This window comes from Nyctereutes procyonoides, unplaced genomic scaffold (genome assembly GCF_905146905.1).
Source record: "Nyctereutes procyonoides isolate TBG_1078 unplaced genomic scaffold, NYPRO_anot_genome, whole genome shotgun sequence".
In the NCBI taxonomy this organism is placed as follows: Eukaryota; Metazoa; Chordata; class Mammalia; order Carnivora; family Canidae; genus Nyctereutes; species Nyctereutes procyonoides.
In genome coordinates, this window is record NW_026575043.1 from 40,339,968 (window position 1) to 40,355,164 (window position 15,197).

Here is a 15,197-nt window from a genome sequence, read left to right on the forward strand (position 1 = left end):
AGTCATTTATCCAGAAAACGTTGAGTGACTATTCCATTTACTAGGCATTGTGGTTACAGATGAGTAAGCATCCCTGCCATTAAGACATTCACAATCTGGCTAGGGAGACAGTGAGCAAACAAGAAATGGCCAACCACACATTTGGTGTGGACAGAGGTGTGGGCACAGGAAGGCATGGCCTTTTTTTACTGAGGCCAGTTTGGGAGAAGTGTCACAGAAGAGGCCTGGACTGAGTCTTGGAGGATCCTTGGTCCCTGCTCTCAAAGACCATACCATCTAAGCAGGGATTAGGACAAATGCCCAATTAGCTACCACACAAGGCAGAATTAAGCCACTTGGGTAATTAAAGTTCAGAGGGGAGCGGAAACCTATGTGACAAAGGTAGGGGTGGTGGGGAGAGGCGGGGGCAGAGAGGGGAAAGGCAGAAGGCAGGCAGGAGGCAGAAGGTCAGAAAAGCTTTGCAGAGAATGGCATTGAGATAGGCTTTGAAGGATGAAGTTTCCTGAGAGCCCTGGGGGGTGCTGAAAGGGTCTTCTGAATGAGGGGCCTGCGCATGTAAAGGTACAATGTAGGGATTGTCAGGGTATAGCTGGGACAGCAGGCAGGCCAGAAGCCATCAGGGAGGCCCCCTCATGATAAGAGCCATTGGCAGTGATGGGCACTGGGTGAAGCACTCCACATCCTCACACCGGTTCTTGGAGGCAGGTTCCCTCGCTACCACCCCATTCTTTCAAATAAGGGAACAGGGGCTCGGAGAGGTTACAAAGTCACATAGCTGAGAGGTGGCAGCTATAGCACTTAACCTAGGTCTGTCTGATGTCTCACCTTGACCCCCTTACTACTAGTCAGTGGCACTACTGAATCCTTCCCATCTAAGCTACCACTCACTGTCCCTGGACACTTGGCCTAGCATTCCACTTCAGACATGTGGGTAGCAAAGGTCCATCTTTGCCTTAACCATGGAAGCCGGCTTGGTTCAGCCTCCTCCCAATCAGGTAGCTACGGGACCGTCAGGAGCACATCCACCAGAACAGATGGGATGGGGCAGGGCAAGGAATATTACTGTGGCTGAAGGGTTTTGTGCTCCACTATCCGCTGGTCTCAGTTTATTGTTCTATGATGGTGTCAGCTGCCTAGTGTCTACCTCTCTTCCTCCTGTACCCTGGTGTCCTTGTGGCCCAGGGGCAGATCATTCTGCCTTGATTAGGGTGGCTGGCTTCTCCTGCTAGAATGGAGTTTGAACTAGAGCTTGCACACTCGGATGCTATCCAGGTACTGCTGGATGTTCATGGATTCCCTTCTCCAGCGGCCCAGCTTCCTGAGCTGGTCTGTCATGAACTTTTTCTTCAGGTGGTCATAGAAGTGGCTTATCTTTCTCTTGGTCCTTTCTGAAGCTCTTATCTAAAAAAAACAGAGCTGTTGTTAGGATGAAGAAGCTACTTCACAGAAAACAAGACATCTGTGCTGCTGGGGATATGTTGGGGAGAGAGGTGGGAAATGTGCTAGCTGGGCTCAATAGTTCATAAATATATGGACTCATAGTGAGCCTCAGTTTCCCTGTTTGCAAAACATGGCCATTGAGCTACATAACCCCTATGGTACCTCTGACAGTCCACAGCTGGAAGCCTGACTTTAACCTCAACATCTCTATTTGAAAACAAGCCAAAAAGAGATGTGGGGTGGGGAGGGTGGAGAAAAGTTTCATCATGTTCTTCCTCCTCCTTAATCCTATCACCCTGCCCCGATTACTCACTTAGTGCTTCCCACAGATTGTCTCTGACATCCCCTACATCACACTGACCTCTGCTTGTTTTGTCTAGCATATCATTTCTGTCCTGTCCCCAATGAGACTGGAAGCTTTAGGAAAGCACATCCTTTATCTTACTTGCTCATTTGCCTATTCCCATGAGCTCGCTCTAAGGCAGACACTAACAAAAATCAACCACAGATCTTCATAGCGACTTCAACATAGTCAGGAAGGCCGGGCATGTGCCTAAATATTTCTAAGTGAGGCAGGGAGTGACACGTCCCTAAAAGAAGTACAGAGTTCAAAGAAGAGAGATATCAAGAAAAGCCTCACAGAGGGTTGACATATAAATTGGGATTGGGTTTTGAAGGATGGGGAAGTGTTGGGCATGTGAAAACAGAACCAGGTGGGAGATGATCCTGGGAGCCAACACTTTTCACAAACTCCCCTGGGCATTCTAAGCACTGACACTGTCTCAAAACCCAGCACAATGTAAGCAAAGGAGAGCTCCATAAAGGCCAGTCAGTGTTGCCATGATTATTTGACAAAGGGAACAAGGGATGAACCAAAAACCTAAGTGCGTTTTGGGAACAAGGATGAAGAAGGAGGGTGGGTGTGTTCTTAGAGTGTGCTCAGATGATTCCCAAGATACAAAATCTTAGCTGTTCTTGTCAAGGTCCTGAGAAATCAGTTCCTCTTTTTTGAGCACTTTTTGGAGGGGGGGGGCAGAAACACTGCCATACTGTCCCTCAAGCCTCAAATCCATGAGCTTCTACAAGCTGGGCCCTTAGCAAGTCACCAGGTCTACAAATAAGGAGAAGAAAGTCTCATCCTTAAGGGAAAATGTCAGTCAGACCTAGGTTTACAACTCTAGAATGATGTACTGTATGACCTTAGTGAGGTTACTCCATCTCTCTGAGTCTGTTTCCTGAACTATTAAGTGGGTTAATAATACAAAATGGATGTTGAATACCTAAAACATGTAAGGGCTCAATACAGCTTTAAAAGGAGAACTTCCGGGGTGCTCAGTTGAGTGTCAGTGGTTGAATGCCTCCCTTTGACTCAGTGGGTGAGTGTCTCCCCTTGGCTAGGTTGTGATCCCAGAGTCCTGGGACTGAGTCCTGCATCAGGCTCCGACCAGGGAGCCTGCTTCTCCCTCTGCCTATGTCTTTGCTTCTCTCTGTGTATCTCACATGAATAGATAAGTAAAATCTTGGGACGCCTGGGTGGCTCAGCGGTTGAGCGCCTGCCTTTGGCCCAGGGCGTGATCCTGGAGTCCCGGGATCGAGTCCCGCATTGGGCTCCCTGCATGGATCCTGCTTCTTCCACTGCCTCTCTCTGTCTCCCATAAATAAATGAAATCTTAAAATAAAATAAAATAAAATAAATAAAATCTTTAGAAAAAGATAAAAGGAGAACTTCTGGATGGCTGGAGGGTGGCACAGACCTCTGGTACATGAAAAGCACCTCAGGAGAGTTTCCAGTTACAGCATCTTACAGATCCTCTCCCCACTTGCCAGAAGTATAACGTCCCCTCTCCCGCTGGTCATAGAAATTGGCCCCCAATCCATCCTGGGCCATTTATTTTTTTATTTTTTTAAATTTTATTTATTTATGATAGTCACACACAGAGAGAGAGAGAGAGAGAGAGGCAGAGACATAGGCAGAGGGAGAAGCAGGCTCCATGCACCGGGAGCCCGACGTGGGATTCGATCCTGGGTCTCCAGGATCGCGCCCTGGGCCAAAGGCAGGCACCAAACCGCTGCGCCACCCAGGGATCCCCATCCTGGGCCATTTAAAATAGCACATTCCACCTGACCACACTGACTAGGACAAGGATGGGCCAATGACACACCCTGGGCCAGCTGGAGTTTCTCCAGGATTTGTCTAATGTGAGCAACAGTGGAAGCACTCCATTTCCTTTCTAGGCTATGGGCCAAGGTTTCCTGTGGCCACGCTTAGCAGGGACAGCCGGCCTGATGATGACTCCAACATGCACAAAGACACAGAAAAGAGATGAAGAGGGAAAGTGGAGGACTCATCCAATGGTGCTGGAGCTCCTGGCTCCTCTCCTCCCAAACATTGCGGACCTTGCCCTACCCATCCTTGATTATATAAACACATCATTCTCTGTTTTACTTCTACTACAAGATCAGTTTGAGTCACCTGCAACTGAGGATCCCAATAGATCCTATTTTAAAAATGAGAAAAGAGAGTCCTGGAGGAAATGTTTATTCCCTGAGGTCACACAAAGCTGGCTTGTCCATTGCCAAGCCCACCCTCTTTCCACTACACCATGCCACTGAAGTTTAGCAAAGTGAGAAAAACCCAGATCCCTGCTCTTCTTTTGGTCTCTTTGGCCTTTAAGAGGATTTGGCACCATCTCTTAAGCCTCTTCTACTCTTAATACTAGAGTCTCATAGGCCCATCCAGATTGGCGCTGGAACATGGAGGGAAGTCAAGAATCAAGAAGGGGGTAGGAAAAAAAAAAAGAAGGGAGTAGTAGCCACTCTGGGCTGCTTGCTCCACTTGAAAAAATGAGTACATTCTCACAGTCCATCGTTTGCCCTAGCCTCTTCCTCATGCCCAACACAGTGCCTATCCCATAGCCCCTGATGATGCATTTAATGAATTAATTAATTGGGTCTGTGCAGTGACAAGATTGTTTTCCCTCCCCTTCTTCTGCGGGCTTTTGGGTAAGCAGGTCCAACCCTATTTGTCCATAAGCAAAAAGGGGAAGGGCCTAAGCTCTCCCCTATAACATAGAGGGAATCCCTGAGAGAAAAAACAAACCAAAGGGTGTTGATGCCACTTTAAACTCCAAGACCCAAGACTTCTTTTTATAGGAGATGGTAGGAATCCATGTCCCTAGAGAAATAATATGATTGGAGGGGGAAAATAATGCTACAAGAGCCAAGAAATATGGAATCCTTCTCCCTGGTTCCCTTGGCCCAGGGGAATAGCTGTGACATCTGGGGCAAATCAGTTACCTCGAATCTCAGTTGCCTCCCCTGTAAAATGGGGCTTGCTTTAGAGCAGATTGATGGCTCCCAATCACCCCTAAGATCTGTGATTCCGCACCACTTCCTGCCCAGACTACTGGGGAGAGTGAACTGAACATGGGTCAAGCCACGAACACCCTCTAATGCAGAAGCTTTTGATGACTTTACCTCCCTCTCATAGGTTCGTCGTTGTGCATTGAGGTTGTCACGAATAATCACCCGAGATAAGTTGCTCTTCGGTAAAAATTTTTTCACCGCTGCTTCACTGGAATTCATTAAGCTGGAAGCGGGAGGGAAAAGTAGCATGGGGTAAGATGGCTGGGGCCAGGGCTAGGACAGGCACTGATTTGATAGGGTCCTAGGGGAGTAACTGAGGCTTTCCCAGGATTCTTAGGAGAGGCACACTCTCATAGTTGTTTGTGGAGCAAGGGAGTAGGCCTAGGCTTCCTCTTGCAGAAAATGTGCACTAAAGGGGTATTTTCGGGCAGCCCAGGTGGCTCAGTGGTTTAGCACCTGCCTTCGGCCCAGGGCATGATCCTGGAGGCCCAGGATCGAGTCCCGCATCAGGCTCCCTGTGTGGAGCCTGCTTCTCCCTCTGCCTGTGTGTGTGTGTCTCTCTCTGTGTCTCTCATGAATAAATAAATAAAATATTTAAAAAAAATAAAGGGGTATTTTCTGGATACTGAGAGGAAAAGTCATCCTGAGAAGGATGTAGAAAGTCCCACAGCAGTCCATAAGAAAAGTGTGAACGGACTCAGAACAGCCATCTTTAAGGAGAAAGAGTAGGGTGAGATGAGAGGTTGGGATCTTAGGAACAAAAGTTGTATGGTAGGGTTCAGAAGGATGAATTTGAGGGGGGTGAAGTGAGGAGCACTTGCTCCAGAGCCTAGGTCTAAGAAAGATTGGCAGGGGGAGGGATCAAAGGAAGCAGGGAAAAAGAGAAGATTACAGGTTAGGCTGGTTAATAGAGGGATTCTAAGGGAAGAGGGTTTGGAAAAAGTCTGGAATAGGGAGGGAAGCTGTGTAGGAAAAGGTTTGAGGAGACTCCCTAAGAGATAGAAGATGCAATGGGAGGGTTTGGGTGGCAGGGTATGGAACGGAGCCAGGTGATCCAGGCGAAACTCCAGATAAAAATTTGGCCAAAATGAAGAATTGGTCAAGAATGGATAACGCCAGATTTTTTGCTTTTTGATCATTTAGTTACAGCATGAAATGGTTTTGCAAATATGTACCTTTAAATGTTTTTGCCCATTTCAAAATAACTTTTCATACTTTTTCCTAAAATTTATAAACTAAATGTACAATAGGAAGCAATGGAATAAATTTTAATTAGGTCATAGAATAAAATACTATGCATTCATGAATAAAATAGATATCCACAGGGTACTAGGTGGAAGGGGGGGTGCTAGGTAACACAATAGTAAAATTTCTTGTGACAAATTTTTCCCCCAAAAGATGTATCACCATGTTGTAGTACATATATATGAATGGTTCGGAAAGAATATACACCAAAATGTTAACGGTGATTGTGGCCATTCATTTTGCTTGCTTGTCCTGTCTGATTTTCCTATAAAAGCGTATACTACTTTGACAGGACCAAAAGGACAATTTTTAAAGATTAAAACATTTTGAAGGACTAAAAATTTTTTTCTAATTAATTTTCTGCCAATTTGGAATTACATTTTTACACTTATGGACTAGTTTAAACAAATGTCCCCAGTCTCCCATGTACATCTTTCTGACAACAAAGGCATGAAAATACAAAGGCCCGCATACAAAAAAGCAGCTCACATACAAACATCTCCCTTGTATACTGTAAATATTTAAAGACACATAAAACACTCAGAACCTACTCATTTGGGTGAACCAAATTTACCAACACTTCTTGGAAAAGTTTTAAAGGGTTGGGGGCAGTGACTGTAAATACCTCCTTTCAAGTAATAAATGGTCATTTTGAACCACAATGCTTTCCAACTGCAAGGCCTCTGTGGGAGGAGGCTTCCAGGGTTGTGGGATGGAAGGGAGGGAAGGGAAGTTGGGGTCTGTGGGGACTCGGGCTGAATTGAGGGGCACTGCCAGGGTTTCTGGGGCTGCGGAGAGGGGTGTCAGGCTTGAGGGGCCTTGGGCCTCGCTAGGCTCTAAGGTGAGTTAGAGGGTGACCCAAAGGGCGCTGGGGACCCCGGGGGCTCTGCTGCGATGTCGAGCCTGGAAGACTAACAGGCCGAGGGGATTCGTGGGCATGCGGGTGGGAGATGGCAATTCTCCCCGGGAGTCCGGGCTGAGAGTTTGGGCTCCCAGGCTCCCGGAGGTGCGAGCGGTTGGACTGGGAAGGGCCGGGGGCTCGCATCTGTGAGAAATCCAGGCTCTCTCGGGGTTTAAGAAAGTGCCAGGCTCCGAAGGGCTCGGGGCGAGCCAGGGCCGAGGTCCCCAGGGCCGCTGGAGGAGGGAGCGGTGGGGGGGGGGGGGGGCTCGAAGAGAGCTGGGGGCCGAGGAGAGTCCCGGGCACCCGGGCCGCACCTGAAGAGCACCGGCCGCGGCACGGTCCGCGGCCGCAGGAAGCAGATCTGCGGGTGGGCCCCTATTTTGATTTCGGGTTGGCTGCTGAACCTAACGTGCCGGGAGGCCGAGGCCGGGTTGGCGTCGGAGCTGGTGGTCGCCTGAGCGGCAGCCGAATAACCGGACGGCGAGCCCAGGTTCCATGTGACCGGGGGCCTGGACTGCTGGGCAGCCGAGTCCGAGTCTACCATGCTCGAGAACGACTCCGGAACGACAGTCGGCGGGCGCCGGCGCGGACGCAGAGTGAATCTCAGGTCAGACGCGGAGAGCTGAGCTCCGCGCGTTGCCCGGGAGACGCGTGACTGAAGGTTGCGGGGGGAGGCGGGGCGGGGCGGGGCGGGAGCGGGACGTGTGCGCGAAGTCTAGGAGGCTGCGGACGCGGCAAGGATTGTCCCTCGGCGGCCGCCGTGGTGCAGCCGGGCGCGTTGCCGTGGAGACGGGCTGCGCGAGACCGAGCGGGCAGCGGCGCGCTGAGCTGACACTACCTCTCGGCCCCCGCGTGATCGCGGGGCGGGTAACCGAGTAAGGCCGGGGGTGGGGTGGGGGGGGCGGCTCCAGGGAGCTAAGAAGAGGCCGGGCTTTCTCTGAGGGACTGTTGCTATGGAAACCAGAGCGCGGGGTAGCCAGGGATGGTGGCGCCCGGATGGTGACAGATCTTCCCTCACCCGGAGACCCTCAGCCGAGGCTTCCGGCGCGGTTGCTTCCTGAACGAACGGGAGAGAGGTAAGACTGGGGGGTCTTGACGCCCAACAGACGAGGGAGCGCAGGCCAACGTCAGCTGCGCAGGAAACCTGGGCTGCTCACCCCTGGATGTGGCTCTTTGCTCTTGTCAACCCGCGGGCTTCGTTGCACGCTTATAAGCCAATATTAATGAACGCCCCGCGGTGCTTGCCGACTTTTCCCACACATAATGAGACCAGAAAGACCAGCTTTCGGACCGTGCTTTGTGACCCTAGACAGGCCCTTTTCTCTCCTCTACTTCACTTTCCCGTGTGTAAGACGAAGATATTAGTTACAGACACCGGCCTATTATGTTTGTTTGAAAACAGAACCAGATGAAGGACGCCAGAGGCTTTATAGGCTATAAAACGGTGAAACTAGTCACCACCACCCTCCCCACCCCCCACGCTAAATGTTCTTCAAATCTTTGTGTCATTTCTTGAGGCGATCTTTGCAACTCCCTGGCCCAAGCCTGAAATAAATCCCTTTATTCTTCCCTCCCGTAAAGCTTTACGTTTCAACGTCCCTAACAGCAGTAAGAATAGTTACCATTACAAAAAAAAAAAAAAAAAGAATAGTTACCATTTATAGAGGGCTTACTCTGTGTCAGGCCCTTTAGTTTACCTGGGTTACCTCATTTCATCCTCAGAAGGTCTTATAAGACAGGCACTATTATTATTTTCCAGCTCTGTTGTGCCTATAATTGCCTATTTATTTGTTTTTAAATATTTATTTATTATTTATTTATTTATTTATTTATTTATTTATTTATTTATTTATTATTTATGAGAGTCACAGAGAGAGAGGGAGAGAGAGAAAGGCAGAGACACAGGCAGAGGGAGAAGCAGGCTCCATGCAGGGAGCCCGACGTGGGACTCAATCCCGGGTCTCCAGGATCATGCCCTGGGTTGAAGGCTTTGCCACCCGGGCTGCCCTACAATTGCCTATTTAATATCTGCCTCTCCCACTAGACTTTGAGCTCTGTGAAAGAAGGGGCCATGACTGTCTACATTTCAATATCCCCAGCCCCTAATACAGAGCCTGAAAAATATTTCTTAACTAGCGTGAAAATGTCTCTCTTCCCATTGCTACCCTTACCTTCAAGAGAAATGTCTTCTTTGCTAACTTTTTGTCACTGGGATGGATAGCAGTTTCCTCTATTTCTGTTTCCTACTGGGCACTAATTTTGGGGACCCGCAGTGCACTTTTCTCTGGGCTTTCGGGTGATAAGAATCCATTTTGCGTGATGAACATCCCTTAGCATTTAGGCTTTCAACTGAGTTTTTGGGGGGCTTTTTCTCTGCCCCATATGACCCTTAGAACAAACAACCCCATCCGGCCTTCCTGGGGTGAGCCTATTGTATTTGACTCTAGGGCATTGGCCGATAGGATTTCCTATGTAGCCTTTGGCCTTGCTTTCCAGCAGCTTAGGAACCACCCTCACCTCCACCAAGCCCTTTCCCCAACCCCAAATTTCAGATGAACAAAGACAGAGAACTCATCCTTTCCAGATCTCTCAGAAGGCAGAGTTATGGCTGTTGGAGTCATTCCTCATTCAGTAGATATGTATCAAGCAACTACTTGTAGGGACGCAGAACTTAGCATTGGTGATGCAGTAGGAGTAAAGATAGTTATAGTGAATCCCAATAGAACTCACAGATGAATCAAGACAAAAAAAAAACACATCTTCAGGAAGTAGTAGGAAGAAGAGCACATAAGACTTAGAAGGCCTGGAGGAGCAGGGACTTGATTAAACATAGGGGAGGGGTATGGTTCCAGGAAGTTTCCCTCAGGAAGTGACCCTTGGCTAAGATCCCAAGTCCTCTGCTGAATGGAACAGATCATGATGTGATAGGCTGGTAGGGAAACAGGGTTCTAGGCCAAGAGAGCAGCAAAGATGAAGGCCCTGGAGCAGGGAGGACCAGGGGTCCATGTGGCACTGTACATGGCTCAGCCTAGCTGAGGTCCTTCAGGACGTAGGAAAAGCTAATAGAAGGGATAGAGATGGGCAGGAGCCAGACCACAAATGGCCTTGACAGCCAAGCTAAGCCAAGCTAAGGGGCTCCATCTCATCCTGACAGTGGGTAGCCAGTGAAATATATATATATTTTAAGATTTATTTATTTATTCATTCAGAGAGAGCGAAGAGAGAGGCAGAGACACAGGCAGAGGGAGAAGCAAGCAGGCTCCATGCAGGAATCCCGATGTGGGACTCGATCCCGGGTCTCCAGGATCACACCCCAGGCTGCAGGCAGCGCCAAACTGCTGCGCCACCCGGGCTGCCCAGCCGGTGAAATATATTATGCAGGGGAACAGAACTTCTGCTCCTCACTTGTCTCTGCCTGATGAAGACTGCCGTTTGGCCTTGAGAAGTGTGCTCTAAATCCGAATACTCCTGTTTTAGTGGAATATATGAAAATGTGCTATTTTTGCAGCTTTGTTCAAGACTGGGAGAATGAAGTGCCTAGGATTTCTTTTTCTTTCTTTCTTTCTTTCTTTCTTTCTTTCTTTCTTTCTTTCTTTCTTTCTTTTTTTAAGATTTTACTTATTTATTCATGAGAAACAGAGAGACAGAGAGGTAGAGACACAGGCAGAGGGAGAAGCAGGCTCCATGCAGGGAGCCCGACGTGGGACTTGATCCCTGGGCTCCAGGATCATGCCCTTGGCCGAAGACGGCAGTGCTAAACCGCTGAGCTACTCAGGCTGCCCGGGCCTAAGCTTTCTTAGGAGAAAGCAGGGGTGTGCCCCTCCCTGGGGTGCCTGCCACAGCCCTGCTGCGCACAGCATCATGCTGGTATAGCTTGTCTACCTGAGGCCCCTCTGTTTCTCTGGGAGCTGCTCTAGTGCCCTTCATGCTGGCCTCCAGGAAGCTTTCAGCCACCCTCTTCCCCAGTCCCTCTCCTTAGAGGCAAAGTGCAAGAGCCTCGTTAATGTAGGACTCTGTAATTTGACATCACTTTCACAGAAACACAACCTATCTCTTCAGAGGGATGGTTCTTGGGGAGGGGAATCTGAGACCCCCCTTTCTCTTATACCACCAGTGACTCCCAGCACAGTAGGCTCTAGCACCATGTCAGTGCTTCAGAATCTCATGATTTGAGCATAAAGTCAGAGGAGAAGCAAGAGGCTGCTTGTGGCTCCTCCACTTAGAGGGAGAAGAGGGCTGTGAACCTAGGCAGAGGGGCCAAGGCCCAGCTGATGGACACCAGTCAGCTTGCTCAGCTAGAGATGTGGAGCCCCTCAAGGGAGGCCTTGAGTTCCAGACTTGTAGATAAGTTCTCTGGGTACTTCTGCTGGGATGGTCAGAGGACTACTTTGGAGATCCAGTATTGACCCATTTATCCATTCCCCAGAAATCCCCTGGGGTTGACTTTCTGGCTCGGCTGGCCTCCTGCTCTCTTAAATGTTCTCTCCCTCCTTGCAGTTTTCCATGGCATGGCCTAACAGAAAGACGTAGCCTTTGTGCCTCCCTGGCCGCTGACCGCCTGGCCTGATGACAGCACCCCCATGCACCTTTCCGGTTCAGTTCCGGCAGCCCGTGGTCAGCGGCCTCTCACAGATCACCAGCAGCCTGTATATCAGCAATGGAGTGGCCGCCAACAACAAGCTCATGCTCTCCAGCAACCAGATCACCACAGTCATCAACGTCTCGGTGGAAGTGGTAAACACCTTATACGAGGACATCCAGTACGTACAGGTGCCTGTGGCTGACACACCCATCTCACGTCTCTGTGACTTCTTTGATCCCATAGCTGACCACATCCACAGTGTAGAGATGAAGCAGGGCCGCACGCTCCTGCACTGCGCCGCTGGTGTGAGCCGCTCAGCTGCCCTCTGCCTGGCCTACCTCATGAAGTACCACGCCATGTCCCTGCTGGATGCCCACACGTGGACCAAGTCATGCCGGCCCATCATCCGACCCAACAGCGGGTTTTGGGAGCAGCTCATCCACTACGAATTCCAGCTGTTTGGCAAGAATACCGTGCACATGGTCAGCTCCCCTATGGGAGTGATCCCTGACATCTATGAGAAGGAGGTCCATTTGATGATTCCACTGTGAGCCATCCTACTAGTCCCCGCACCCAGGTCGGGGGTGCAGATCTGCTGTAGACCCTCCACCACGATCTGAACTTAAACATTCTCCTTTTGTTGATACAGCCAAAACAGATGATGCCTTTTATGAGGGTCAGAAAAAAAAGGAAAGGTGCTGTAGATTTTAACCTTATTACCCATATCTTCAAAGATGAAATTCACTAACTGCCCATTGGTGCAGAGAAGTTTCCAACCCTCTAAGTGACATGTCACGGCTGCTGGCCAGAGGGGAGAGTGAGGCAAGTGCCCGGGTCAAAGTCCAGCACCTTAAGTGTTTAGCAAGCCTAGAATCCTGCTGTCCTCCACCAGACCGACTAACCCAGGAATGAATGAGTCAGCCACAATTCCACTTTATTCTTTCAAACCCAAAGCCAGAGCCTTAACCATCATGGTGCCTCCTGTGGTGTTCACAGTAAGTGCCAATCCCCTAGATAAGTGGCCTTTGGGTAGTGCACTGGTCCTGGGGGCCCAGGCCAACCCTGCTTCCACCTTCAACCCACAGGGGCCCAACTCTGGTTTCCTGGATTTGATTTACATATGACATAGTTTTTCAAAGAAAGCATTTCATAGTCATAAAATTTTTAAAAATATATTTGATTTTGAGTACTGTCATACATGGCAAGATCTCAAAGTATCCTTGGCCGTTCCCTGCCAGCTTTTGGGGGGTGGCATTAGTTTCCTTCTTAGAGGCACATGTGAAGAGCAGACCTGACATCAGGCTTCAGGGGTTCCCCTCAAAGGTCTCGATTTGGAAAGCCAGAGCTGCAGACCGGAACCTAGCCTTGTCACTTCCTCCCCCATGTGATCAGGACCTCTTGGCACCTCAGCTTTCTCATCTGTCCAACCACTGACAGCCCTTTCCTCCCAGCGTTGTCATGAAGATTCAATGATCCCTTAACACGGCGCCTGGCACATGGTGGGTGCTTTATGGTAGCAACTCTCGTTACGGATGCTGCTTTGGCCCTGCTGGTCTGGGTCAGTGTGGTCATCCTCACGATGGCATTTCCAAACCATCCGTACACAGCCTTTCACTGTTTACAAAATGCTCTTCATAAAAGTTATCCTGTGTGGGGAAAAAAAAAAATGGTCTGAGGTTCTTTCAGACCCTACCTTTGAAGAGGCCTAAACTTCGTAGCCTTTTCCGAGTTTCCATTGTGTTCAATCCACGTGTGATCTTGGGGTCCTAAAGCAAGGAGCACACTTCCAGCTTCCCCTAAAAGGCCTTGTTTAGATTGCTGACCATTAATGTGGGTGCCGGCTAACCACTGGGTCCATGGGGGCACATGCCAAAGGGACAAATGAGTCGGCCCCAGCTATATGCCCTGAAGTCCAGGATTGTTCAAACCCCGTAGGGGCCTGAGAATCTGACTTAAGACCAGTTATTCTAACCCAGAGGTTTTCAGATGAACCTTATATGAAACAGACAAAAGCACAACTGTTCTGTGAGTCCAGAGCCCAGTGGAGGCCAAATTTTGCCTTCTCCCTCCAAACCTACCCTACTGCCACTTTCATAAAGGGCATGCCCAGGGGTGCAATTTTAGGGTGCAGAGGAGAAGAAAAATCACTGCTTTGGACTGACTTCTCGTTACACAGGCGAACAAACAGACGCACGAACACCAGGGCTGGTGTGGCAGGGCCCCCACAAAGCAGTCTTTCTGGAAGAAACCCAGATGGAAAGTTTCTCTTAGAGCTTTTTTAGAGAGAAATTGATTGTGACATATTTTATCTTCATTTAAAAATTTTTTTGAGTTAACATACGATAAAATTAATTATATGTGCAGTTCTGTTTTAACACATCTGTGTAACTACCTCTACAATCAGAACACAGAGCAGTTCCATCATCCAAAAAATCCTCTTATGCCACCACTTTGTAGTCAAACCTTTGCCCTGCCCCCAGCCTGTGGCACATACCAATCTGATCTCTGTTCCTATAGATTTGCCTTTTCTAGAATGTCACATACATAGCATCATAGAGGATGTAACCTCTAAAGGCTTCTTTCAGTATATCTTTGAGTTTCATGCATGTTGCTTTTTATAGCTTAGTAGTATTTCATTGTATGGATAACCACAGTTTGTTGTCATATTCACCCACTGAAGGATATTTGCGTTATTCTAATTTTGAATAAAACTGCTTCGAACACTTGTTTTAGGTTTTTATGTGAACATAAGTTTTCATTTATCTAGGCTACATACCAACAAATGGGACTGATCAGTTATATGGCAAAGGTTATGTTTAACTTTCTAAAAAAAACTGCCAGACTTCCAGAGTGGCTATACTGTTTTGCATTCCACTATAAGAGATCCACTTTTACACTAGTATTTGGTATTTGGTACTGCCAATATTTTTTATTTTAGCCATTCTGATAGGTGTGTGGTATTAGCTCATTGTGTTTTCAATTTGCATTTTCCTAATGTTTAATGATGTTGAATATCTTTTTGTGTGCCTAATTGCCATCCACATACCTTCTTTTGTGAAGTGTCTATTCTTTTGCCCATTTTAAAATTGGGCTGTTTTCTCACTCTTGAGTGTTGAGAATACTTTATATATTCTGAATACAAGTCCTTTGTCAGATAAAGATTTGTAAATATTTTTTCCCAGTCGAACTTATCTTTTCATTTCTCTTAGAAGTATCTTTTGCAGAGCAAAGTTTTTAATTTTGATGAAATGCTACTTGCCAATTTTTCCTTTTATGGATTGTTTTTTGGTGTCATGTCTAAGAACTCTGCCTAACTCCAGACCACAAAGATTTACTCCTATGTTCAGTTTGAGGATCTAAATTTTTCACTTATTTTTTATGGTCCTTTAGTATAAGTTGTAAGGATTTGTTTGAGGTTCATAGTTTTTCATGTAATTGTCTAATGGTTTCAACTACATTTGTTGAAAACTGTCCTTTATTGAGCTACCTTTGCTCCTCTGTGTAGGTCTGTTTTGGACTTTTTATTCCGTGTGATTTCACTTCACCAATACCACACTATCTTGATTACTGTAGCTTTATAATATGTTTTCAAGTCAGACAATATGAGTCCTCCAATTTTCTTTAAAAGAAGTTTTGAAAAAAAAAAGAAGTTTTGGGGGGCTA

The 15,197-nt window shown here is 48.0% G+C and overlaps 2 protein-coding genes across 2 annotated transcripts; one reads left to right on the forward strand and one right to left on the reverse strand.

Moving 5' to 3' along the window:
• Positions 1–965: 965 nt before the first annotated feature.
• CUNH5orf52 (chromosome unknown C5orf52 homolog) lies at positions 966–7,598 on the reverse strand. Its single transcript, XM_055323232.1, is given in 3 exon segments — positions 966–1,401; positions 4,918–5,029; positions 7,267–7,598. Coding segments are annotated over 3 exon segments (540 nt in total). The 5' UTR covers positions 7,497–7,598; the 3' UTR covers positions 966–1,203.
• A 257-nt stretch (positions 7,599–7,855) lies between these two features.
• On the forward strand, positions 7,856–14,260 carry DUSP18 (dual specificity phosphatase 18). The gene is made up of 2 exons (XM_055323214.1): positions 7,856–8,028; positions 11,450–14,260. The coding sequence occupies exon 2, from the start codon at positions 11,519–11,521 to the stop codon at positions 12,083–12,085; it is 567 nt and encodes a 188-aa protein (XP_055179189.1). The 5' UTR covers positions 7,856–8,028; positions 11,450–11,518; the 3' UTR covers positions 12,086–14,260.
• The last annotated feature ends 937 nt before the right edge of the window (positions 14,261–15,197 follow it).

Excerpts from the sequence above, each read along its gene's own strand:
- DUSP18 (XM_055323214.1), top strand. The coding sequence starts at position 11,519 with ATGACAGCACCCCCATGCACCTTTCCGGTTCAGTTCCGGCAGCCCGTG.